Here is a 12,324-nt window from a genome sequence, read left to right as displayed (position 1 = left end):
TGGAGACCGTTAGCACATATTTTAAACCCCCTAAATGAAGTTGGAATTGAGTTGTCCGAGCTTCAATATAACACTATTCATACTGCTTTTATTTCTAAACGCTGGGTAAGGTCTCAGGGAGGGACTGAATACTCTGATTTACTTCTTCATTATACACAATACACGGTCAAATCCTGTAGAAAGGGTAACTCCATTGATTAGCTTTTCCTATTGAGGATACTAAATAATTACCTACGTGGAAGACCATTCGCAGCATAGTAAGAAACAATAATGAACAGATTTAGAAAACATCCGCAGCAATACGACTGCATAGCGTATAACGAAAACTAGAGATATTCAAAGGAGGACAGGGTGCTTTTATCACAAAAACTGGTGTTTGCACGTTTCAAGGATGCTCGATCTAATTTACAGATTGTGCGTGATAGTGACCTACTGCGTCATGCACACGAAACCGCGGGTGACATAGATTACAGTGATTTCAGGGGAAGCAATGGATGGTTGCATAACTTCAAACAGCGCTACGGAACCGGAAGACGTAAGATAAACGAAATTTCAGACAAAGCGTCTACCTGACAATGCACAGCAAACTGCGGAATTGGCCCGTATATTGGTAAACATGATAAACTTATTACATCATTCGGTAGGAAATTTGTTTTCAACTCCGAGCGATCGGAATTTGAAGGGGAAATGCATATGAAAGGAATCCTGGAAGTTACAAGTACCAAGGGAGTCATATCAAGATCAACTTACATCGGCTGTTGATCTGTATGATAAATTGACTGGATAGTTATTTGTTGTGCTGTGAGAATTTGAGGGTACCGTGTCCCCTACCATTCTTTCTTGTGTGCGTGACTTGGCAAGGGTAGTAGGGAATATTTACGTCACAGCAAGCAAGAGTGGAAAAATGGATGTAAGGGAACAACTATCATATGAGCACTAATTTTGGTCAATAACTAGTCAAAATAACTTGCTTTTTCATGATTCCTGATGTATAAAACTCATACTCCTTTAGAGAAAACTCTCCCTCCTGAAAAGGTATGACACTGCAATTCATACCACCTGGAACTGCTGAACGAGTTCAGCCTCTGGATGTTCGTTTTTTTTCCTGCTTATAAAACGTATTATCGCAATATCTGCAGCTACTCCTTAAAGCATAGCCAGTTTAACGATAAGCTCCATCACACACTCTTTCGCATTTGGTTGTATGCCATCACATTCCATCAGTTCACATCAGACAGTTGCACCAATATGATTCTGTATATGTTCTTTAAGTGTGAATACCTATCTGAACGCCTTGCGCGGTTTATAGGTCCGAAGGATTTCGCCTTCGATCTCGATGGTGCGAACCTTTGTGAACACTATGGCGTGCCATTTTTCATTCGGCGTTATTGGTGCAAGCTAATCGTTTGTTTTGAGCACTTCTTTGATGTCGACGACATCCATTTTGTGAAGTGTAAAATATACATCCCATAGAAGGCTGATCTCTGCACGTCCTGGACACTTACCTTCTGTCGCGCTCCTGATATACATGGTGAGTAATTAGCAGCTAATATTTTTCCTGTCGTAATTGTCAACACAACACTTTCAGATGAGCCACACTAGAGATTAAACTTACCACCTCGTACTGAGGGTTAGATAGTAAGAAAAATATCATACTCAGTTAGTGATAAAGAAAATAGAAGATATACAAAAAGGCAGTAATATTATTTTATTAAATATTATCATACAGAATGTATAACTATTAATTACAACTGCAAAATATTTATAGCGACGTATTTTCCTTTGTTTTTAGGAGACTTGGAACTTTATACAAAAACAGTTGGTACAAATATCATATGCCTCTTAATTTTAGATTTCTCATCTCATGGCAGTATCTTCTGCAAAAATTAAATATTGTTAAGGTCTCATCAACAGGTTGGCTAAGAGAGACAAATATGTCAAGAGAAGATGTTATTGCAACAAGATCTCTTAACTGGTTATCCCACAGTCAACGTCACATAATGCAGTAAGTTCCGCAGGCTTACAGCTCTTAAAGCTATCCCATAATGCAACGCAGTATAAGCATAGGCTGTTACGCGTGTCAGTCGGTGTCACATTTAAATACGATACTTCTACATAACACCATACGTCTATCAAATTTTGGTTATGTATTTCGATTAAAAATGTTTCGCTATTGATGCCACAATGAATGCCTGACATACAGTAACAATTCTCCGTACTTTACTAACTGAGCAGAGCTCTAAGAAAAACGGTGTAATGCAATAAATTAAGTTGATGGTGAAAGTGAAGAGGTGTGATGAGAGACGAGGCGCAGCGTCCAGTCTATGCCGGCTAGTCGGTGAGCCACATTCCATACGGGATCCTGGAGAAGAGCTTCTCCAGGAAGGCGCGCATGATGAGAACCAGCTTGCGCTTCAGGTCGGGCTTCATCTCCGTCAGAAGCTCTTGAGCGTTAGAGTTGATGAACAGGTTCAGTGCCGCCTCTGAAACAGTAGAGACAGCAGCATTGGCGTCACGTGTGTTATTTTATACCTGCTGTCTGTGCATATATTTTGTATTCTCTCAACGTAACTACCAGGTTTTTGCAGGTAACGTACAGCTGAGTCGTCTCGTCATACCAGAAAATCTGATATTACAGTTATAGCTCCCATTAATGAAAAATACGAGGCAAATTACAAATGGTCTAACAGAACAGGACTTAACACCGTACTTTTGTTAATACCCAGGAATCATCATAGCTCATCATACTACCTACATCTTTCCTAATTAGGAAATAACTTTAGTGCTTCAGTTAGACACTCTGATTTAATTCTGGAAGACTGCTTAAATCGCACAAAATGTAATAACTATCTGTTGAAACAGTTGGCTTAGGACTTATTATTGCCTTCTCAGATTTCTGTAATGTTCTACCTTAAACTCTAAATACCGACAGATCCCAGAAAACCCGTAAAATAATTTACTGTAAATGATACGTAGTTCACACTCAGCATTGGACATGTGCATTAGACGACATTTTCTCAATATATATCGCGATTTAGGCCTAATTAGACAGTGCACACCTATAGACCAAACCTTTCACTGTATATATACACTCTAAGAAAAAAAAAGAACGAAAGAAAAGCGCACTACGAAGAAATTATGCGAATGGTACAGGTCTATGGTTTATCGAGGAATATCCAGGCATCAGCGCAAGACGGAAATTGGCGTATGTTATTCACATGTACATGTGAAGGCAAACAAACGATTAAAATTTTTAAAAATGGATGAAAGAGCTTCACAAAGTGAGCAAGTCAATGACGTATTATTCCACCTATAGCTCTTATGAAAGCCGTCATTCAGCTTTGCATTGAGAGGCACAGCTGTTGGATGTCCTCCTGAGGGATATCGAGGAAATTCTGTCCCACTGGAGCGTTGGATCGTCGAAATACTTAATTGGTGTAGAGCCCTGCCCACAATGCTCCAAACGTCCTCAACTGGGGAGAGATCCGTCGATCTTGCTATCCAATGTAGGGTTTGGCAAGCAGGAACACATGCGGTAGAGAGACTGGCTATGTGAGGGGGGCATTATCTTGCTGAAATGTAACGCCAGGATGGCTTGCTATGAAGGCAAGAAAACGGGCTGTAGAATATCGTCAACGTACTGCTGTAAGGCTGCCGCAGATGACAACCGAAGGATGTTCCGTCATGATTATAAATGGCGCCACATATCATCACTCCTGGTTGTCGGGCCGTATGGGGGGCAACAATTAGGGCAGATATCCCACTGCCGTCCGGGGCTTCCAGAGATGTCTTCACCGGTCATCGGGGCTCATTTCGAATCGGAATTCATCACTGAAGACAATTCCATTCCATTCCAGTCCAGTCGACGAGATAACAGGCCGAAGAGGTGTCTGGGTACGCCCCAGGCAGCCCACCAGAGATTTACATTTTAGTGCACGAAACATCTGAGTAAATACTCGAGTGTCGATCGAACTTACTGGTAACAAGTATAGCAGCCTGCTCCTGTATTGCTTCTGCGTTTCCCATTGACCGACGAGGTGGGAATACCAAACACTCGTGCATACTCAAGAATGGGTTACACTATTGTTCTATACGCGGTCTCCTTTACACATGAGCCAAGTTTCCGTACAATTCTCCAAATAAACCGACGTCCACCATCGCCTTCCCTGCTACCGTCCTTAAGTGTTCGTTCCATTCCATATCGCTTTGAAACGCTACGCCTGGATATTTAACCAACGAAACTGTTTCAAGAAGTACACTACTACTATGTTCGAACATTATATGATTCTTTTCCCTGCACATCTTCGTTAACTTACACTTTTCTTCATTTAAAGCAATCTGAGATTCAGCAGACGAACTAGAAGTTTTGTGTAAGCCATTTTGTATCCTTCTACTGTCACTCGGCGACGACACCTGCCCGCACACAACAGCGTCATCAGCAAACAGCCGCAGACTGCTGCTCACCTTCTCTGTTAGACTGTTTATGTACGTAGAGAATAAGAGTGGTCCTACCACATTTCCCTGGGGCACTCCTGAGGATATTCTTATCCCTGATGGACACTCCCCGCCTATGACAACCTGCTGGATTCTATTACTTAACAAATCTTAGAGTTTCTCACATATCTAGGAGCCTTTCCGTATGCTCGTACCATCGTTATAATCTGTCAAACGCTTTCACGAAATCTAGCAGTGCTGGATCTGCCTTTGCCCTTCATCCTTGGCCCGCAGCATATCGCGTGGGGAAAGGGCAAGCCGAATCTCACACGAACGGCGGTGCCACAAATGATGTCTGTTGAAGAGTTGCCAGGGAATTAAAAAGCACTCGCATAGTACACGCAGGTTCGAATTCTGCCTTGGACCTGGTTGTGTGTGATGTCCTCAGGTTAGTTAGGCTTAAGTAGTTCTAAGTTATAAACGACTAATGACCGAATATGTTAAGTCGCGTAGTGCTCATAGCCATTTGAACCATGCGGAAATCTGTTAATTTTAAATGCGTTAACAAAAATACAGTACATATTCGTCAAACAGAAATATACACCACGTAAGTTTTTGCCTAATTTCACATATTGTTAACTTTAAAACCATTTCGTAAATGTTTCTGTGATGGTCGAAATGAAAGAAAAGATGCCTCGAAAGGTTGCCGGATCATGATTGAAAAACATTTTTGTTTGTCTTAGTGGAGCAAACCGTTAAAGACTATAGAACGAGGCCTCAGCAGAAAAAAAATAAAAAAAATAATAAGATGTGTTTGTCTTACTCATAAATAAGAAACTCGTAATGTAATAAAATGGATGTTATTAATTATATGGCCACCAGTTTCGATGATCCAGTAATCATCTTCAATGCTTAACTGACGCTGAGGGGTTTAACACAAATCGCCTACACCCCCTCAGAGTCAGTCAGGCCTGAAGATGGTGTACTGAAGCACTGAAACTGGGAGCCATATAATAAAAAACATCTTAAGGATAGCTGTACGTATTCCAGTTTATTATATAAGTGAACGGCCGAAGTCCTTCAAACCTCCAATCAGAAGAATGTACATAGAGAACCCAGTAACGGTTGATTTACATAAACTTTTTTAGACCATGCTTGTGGCTTATTGCTTTTTAAATTACAATTATTATAATTGTACAACAACAACGATTCCAGTAACTCACGTTTCGACAAGATAGTGTGGAAACCACGGAACACATTCCCGTAAGTAGTACCCAGACGAGAACATGAATACAGTTAGAAATGAAAGGAATGCAGGTTCTATTTAATGGTGATCAGTCTCTTTGTTAGAGGAAAGCGTATCAAAATTCCTACATTAGTTTCTGAGATTAGCCTTCACATACAGACAGAAATACGCGATGGAGGATTTTAAACAAGGACTGCTTCAACAAACTGAAATTTTTCAAAATGTGTTTTTAGAGGATTCTAGTACTTTAATACGAGCCTCGTAAATGGCTAAAATACGACAAAGCTGAATGTTTGCCGTTGTAAAATGTGTCTGGAGAAAGCAATTTTTTACAAAACTTGACACCTCCATTTTTCTATATTCCACAACACTCAATTTTAGTAGCTGTTGTAGTACGCTCTTGTTGAAACACCATTAAAATGTTAGAAGATTAAGAATATTCTGGAACAGTACAGGAGGTAAAAATTGCGAGATAAAGCAGGAATCGTAAACTGTAAAAGAGTGAGAAGTGAACGATTGCACCCTCAGTGATGCCTTGAAAGTAGACTGTAACCGTATTGAAACAACAAAGGAATCAACATGCAAAGCAAGGTGTTTGTTTTTCAGTGATATTCGTTTTAGAGATAGCTTGTATATGAATCAAAAAAGAAAGTTGGACTGGATGACTTCTTACCGGTATTAAGATTAATGTGGGCACGTTAAACTTTTGCTGGCCAATGAATGTTCACAGGCTGGAAATAATTTTAATCGACGTTAGGCATTCCAAATTCGGGTTAAATGAGTTTGCGGCGTTTCCTGTCTCACGGAATTGTTGGACTTCTTTTTTAGTTTTTAGCTTATTATTCGAAAACGATACATCCTACAAAAATTTCTAAAGTACCAGAATGAAGCAGCATGAAATTTCGTGTAGAATGACCTACTTAAGAGTTAAAAGCTGTTCAGCCGTTTAGCCACAATCTATCCCCAAAGCTGCGCAGTTTTTCCAGTTTATAAAAATACATTGCATACCACCAATTGTACCAACACAACATTACTCAAATTTATCTGTTTCAGTTCATAATACTATCATACCTCCAGGGAAAGCTGGACATTGGCGACTTACACATACATATCGGAACAATGGCACTTCACTATACACTGTTAAGCCAAAACATTATGACCACTCCCACCTGGAGGGTGAATATCGCCTGCGTTGCTGGTACGTGATGCAGTAACGAAAGTGTGTGAGCGGAGCAGACCCGGACGGGAAATTACCCTCTCGAAGGTATGGGATGCAAATGGAGAAGCCCATTGAGATAAGCGAATTTGACAAAACGGCAGATTATTTTTACGAGGAGCCTGTGAACGAGTATTTCGAAAACGGCGAAGCTGGTCGAATGTTCACGTGCTACTGTCGTGAGCATCTACGGAAAGAGGTAGAAGGACAATGAAACAACCATTAGGGACTAAAGGGTTGGACCTCCACGACTCTTCATAGAAAATGGGGTTCGCAGGCTTACCAGCTCTGTAAAATGCGATAGATGGTGATCTGTGGTATCTCTGGCGCAAGATGCTCGTGCACCCGCAAGTGTTTCGGAGCACACCGTTCATCGTAAATTGTTGGAAACAGAGCTCTGCAGCAGACCAACCCTACATGTTCACATCTTCACCCCAGGAAATCGTCAGTTACGATTGCTGTGGGCACGGGACCATCGGGATTCGACCGTCGATCAATGGCAACTTGTCGGCTCTTCGGTTGCATCACATTGCTACACTATGTCGCTGGTCGTCTCCACAAACGCCGCCATCGAAATGTGCAGCGGACCGCGAACGCGGGTTGGTGGGCACAGTATTATGCTATGGGAGACATTCTCCTTCGCTGTGAACTTGTGGAAGTAATCGAAGACACGCTGACAGCTGCGGAGTATCTGCATCCCTTCATGTTCTATGTCTTTCCCGAGGGCGACGTCATCTTTCAGCAGCATTATTGTCCATGTCTACAGTCTCTACAGAGGTTTATGAGCCTTATAGTGAACTGAGGTTGATATTTCGGCGACCAAATCCTCCTGATGCAAATTATGTAGACCCATCTGCATCGCTGTCAGGCGCCATCACCGCGTACGCAAATCAGCGGCCCGTTACTTACGTGAACTACATGATCTGTGCGTAGACATCTAATGCCTCATACCTCCTCAAACCTATTAACAAACTGTCGGACCTTTGATACGTAGAATCGGTGATGCTTTTCATTACAAAGACTGACTGACAAGCTATTAAGTAAATGGTCACAATGTTTTGGCTAAACAGTGTTAACGTGAGTCTGTCTTGTCTCACACAACATTTGCTAATCATTGCCGTAAATTGTATCAGGAGATCAAGATCACAAAGATGTAACTCAATAACCGCTACCCAAATGAAAAGTGTTATACATGAATGTTGTAGAGAATCCATTTCTTTGTGAAAATGTCACCTATGTTTTAAAATTTACTCAACCTTTGCGAAGAAAAAAATAAAAACATGAAAATATTCGTGGAGCTAAAGGTGAATCACGTGAAAACGTTGATACGCGAAATTTTGTGAAACTTTGCGATTTCTAACTTTTTTAATCAATAAAATACATTTATGATGAACTTCATTTATTCTTTAATCAATCCGTATCTACATGGATGACAAGTGTTATATTTTTTTAAATATTTTGAACCCATGATAATGAGTGCAACTAGAGAATACCTGTTCTGTAACATTCTGTGAATAGTGTTTCTTGAGTTTTGTGAAAGCGGTGCTGAGTTCAACATAGTCCAGCCTATTTGCACGAAATATTTACAAATTACATACACGAACGTTCCACTTTACTGATTCTATTATTGAATATCTTATCAATAACCCTACAGCAGTTCTTGATGTTAACATTCACTTACAGATAGGAAAAGGCAGCGAAGGGCTTTTATTTGTATGCATTGAAGATGAAACGGCCAGAACCGTAAACTTTTACTGTACTGTATCTTGAGCGGTATGTTACGAATACATAAATTAACTTTGTAGCTAGCATTTGCTGAAGACTGCGGCTCTAGAAAAAACATCAACGGTATACGGTACACCATAGCTTACGTTTCGAATTTCGGGGACATGTATTTCGGTGCCGTACGTATCCATTTTTACAATCACTGTTAACAATGATTTCTCTTAGTTAACGAAGGATGAACATACTTTATTGTTTATCATATTTCAAAATCTGATACGCTAGCGGCTACTCTCCGGACTTTATCGGTATATCAAATTATACACTAAGCTTTCAAACAATATTAAAAAATAAAATACAAAAATGTTGAAATGACTGCTTTGGTGTGAACATATGGCTTAGAAGAAGTACGAGAAAGCACATAAGAATTTAGTGCAGTACAATTTCAGTCTATATCCTTATTGCCATTTAATAACCTCAGCGTTGTGGAGAAGTTAGATACTAACATGCCTTTTCTTGCTCCACATAGGTTGGCACTTGCATGACTGATATAGCTTGCAACAATGCTGTGTGTCTGCCACTTTATGAATTCTGTATTACCACAGTGAGATTGATCCTGCTACATGGCGAAATTATTAGCATCACTCTTGCGATTTATCATATGCAGAAATGATATATCAGTAAATGTTAATCACCTTGCAGTGATTCTGCAATGTTCGAGCCACACTTTTTCTGAGAACACACAGGATCGCTTGAATGCTCATATATTAACGCAAAGTTTTTGCGAACTATTGAACTTACGCAGCACGGTGTTTCCGTTGTGCAGATTCTCAACGCCCATGGAAATACTGCGTACAGCGAAGTCCATCTTGAGGTCCTCCACGGTGAGGTACTCGTGTCCCTGCACCTCCTGGGGCCGCGCGCGGAAGTACACCTTAGCCTTCACACCCTCTGAAATAACAAAAACGACACTGGTGATTATTATCATCACACTGACAACGTAAACACTTTTAAAGTTCGCGATTTCAGCTCGTAAAGATCACTGGTTCCTGCAAAGTATGTCAGATTTCTTTTATCAGGGATAGTACATCCATTGTGAAGCGGTTATACACGAAAAACAAAATTCACTCTATAAACATCATTACAGACATGAAAAGTTGATATTCACTGCCAAATAAATCGGTTGTGTTCAAGAAACTATGATTTTGCGCTCAGTGCCAACGAAACTCATTGATCATAAAAGTTGCACGACTAGGTGGCCGCACAGCTTCATATAAACACACACACACACACACACACACACACACACACACACACACATATATATATATATATATATATATATATATATATATATATATGCTGAAATAACAACCACTGGTTGTAATTATCACTTATCGTTTCCGAATATTGAGAGTCTTGCATACAGAAAACACTTTCGGTTTTTAGCTTACTAAGTACTGAAAAATAGTGTGCTCTTCAACATTTCAAGATTTCAGTGATTCGTTTTCAATCAGTATACAGGAAGAGGATTACTCCAAAAATATTAATTATAGAAATTGAAGAAGTATAAGATTTTCAATTTTAATTCGTCTTTAAAGAGAGTAATAATCAGCTTATCATTGAGGCTGGAAGGTAACAGCAGGGAAGAGCAAGTGAGGTTAGATAATCCATATATGTTATAAAAATGATGTACGTATGAATACATCTATGCGTATATGTTCCACATCTCCTCCTAAACCACTTGACCGATATGAATCAAACTTATTGCACATATCGCTTACTGTCTGGGAAGAATTGCTGCGGGGCTGAGAACCATCTATTTATCAAAGGAATGGGGTTGGGGATGAGAAAGCAGTGCAGCCTACGATGCGCAAATACCCATACTTTATTCACTCAATATTTGAGAATGAGAGCACTTCGCGAGTCGCAACAAACCTTACACATAATTTAAAATCTTTAGGAAAACTTTCGTCGCTGACACCCCTCTCAAAACAATGAAAGAGAAATAGCCGCTTACTACATTTTTGCTGTTCGTAGAGCAAAACGCCGTGGGAGGTATGACATTTTATTTAATTACTTCTTTACTACTAACTGTACTCACGGAACATTTTGCAAATAGTATTCACGAATGAACCACCAAAGTCATATAACTCTATTACTCATAGCTCAGGAGATAGGACACCACAAAAAGCGAGGTGCATGAAATACTGCCGCATCAGGGATGAGCATTTAATTTATTAATTCATTGCTACTAGTTGTACTCGCAACACATTTCGCAGACAGGGACCACATACGCCGCTGAACATACCTCCGAAACTATATCATTGTAAGACCAGTAGGTCAGGAGTCGTGATGCCAAATACTAAGATGCGTGAGAAACTGCAGCATCGGTGCACTAGTGGCGTCATGGTTACCATGGCAACCGAGTTTTAACTGGTGGACTGAAATGTGCCTGGCCTCCATGCCACGGTCAGGTTTAAGCTTTCACGCTTTCAGTTGCACGCTAGTACAGCGGTGTGGAAGAAATAACACAGGCTAATGTCTTTTATAATCGCTGACAAAAGCGCATATCGGTTGGTTGTAAAAATAATTATTGCCACTACTACTATCAGTCCTACCACAGAAAAATGAGGGGCCGGGCCTCCCTTGCCTCCTCTGAGCAGCCGCCACTGGTGGAAGGAGCGTTTGGACAGAGTGAGGGTGAAGGTGGACAGAGAGAGTGATAGGAGTAGAAGGCCTAATAGAAGACTGGAATAAATACATAGACGAGCAATGTAGGATATGCGGGTAGTGGGAGAATACAGGAAACAGTAAATGAAAGAAGAAGACAGTTTTCTGCCACGCTAAGGCAGTTATAGTTATAGCTTTAAAAAAAAATAGAATGCGGAATTCCCCGAGACACACAGCAATGCAACTTCTGGAATACATTTGGTTAGGCAAAAATGAAGAATTCACATCTGCATCTATACACCAGAATGTGCGGTGAAGAGTGCTTCTGGTCCTGAGGATGTAGATATTCGAGCATGAAGCAAGAGTATACAAGACTTCAGGTCATTATTAGCGAAGAGGACTGCGCTAACATTTAGTAGGAAACGTAAACATAATTGTAGGAGGTACTACATGTATAAATTGCAAAGCGATGATAAAAAGTAATAGTTGCGATAGCAGTTCAGAAGAGAAGTACAAAGAACTAAGAGAAATAAGGACAAATAAGCACTGTGGTACGCTGTAGGTTTACTAAAGACAACGTTAAATAGCCGCGAATAGACTTAAAAAATTACCAGAAATTAATGGACGATTGGAAACGCAATAATGGAAATATAGGTTTTCAAATGTTCTTAAAACAATATATTTCTTTTTTTCTATTTACCCGGAGATGTTTTGCTCCGTGTCGTCTTTATATTTGCTTTATTTCTGTAAAAAGTTATACACAGTTCATGGCTATTTTTCTGTCTTAAGATTACAAACAATGACACGTGACTTTTAGTGTTATCTTTAATTAATTACCTGAAATTAAATTCATTGTGAAAGTGGTTTCGTACAGTTTTATGATTTTACAGCACGTCACCTGCAACGTATTCGGAAGAGTTTGCTTAGAGAGTTGTTAACTCTGATACCCTTTTTGAGAGTAGCTGTGGTATAAGTCCTGTATTTACGTCTTCCGTTTTTTGTGAGTCATTTTTGTGTTTCTTGATTTGATTGT

At 40.0% G+C, this 12,324-nt stretch overlaps 1 protein-coding gene across 1 annotated transcript in view; it reads right to left on the bottom strand.

The window, feature by feature from the left end:
* Nucleotides 1–1,685: 1,685 nt before the first annotated feature.
* LOC126337058 (protein takeout) overlaps nucleotides 1,686–12,324 on the bottom strand; it is a 70,897-nt gene continuing 60,258 nt past the window's right edge. Inside the window, exons 5-6 of the mRNA XM_050001386.1 lie at nucleotides 9,420–9,569; nucleotides 1,686–2,483 (exon numbers count right to left, since the gene is read on the bottom strand). Of these exons, the coding sequence (XP_049857343.1) occupies nucleotides 2,332–2,483; nucleotides 9,420–9,569 (302 nt within the window). The 3' untranslated portion in view covers nucleotides 1,686–2,331. The remainder of the gene's footprint in view (nucleotides 2,484–9,419; nucleotides 9,570–12,324) is intronic.

Source organism: Schistocerca gregaria, chromosome 2, assembly GCF_023897955.1.
Source record: "Schistocerca gregaria isolate iqSchGreg1 chromosome 2, iqSchGreg1.2, whole genome shotgun sequence".
Lineage (NCBI taxonomy): Eukaryota > Metazoa > Arthropoda > Insecta > Orthoptera > Acrididae > Schistocerca > Schistocerca gregaria.
This window is presented reverse-complemented; position numbering and strand designations above follow the sequence as displayed.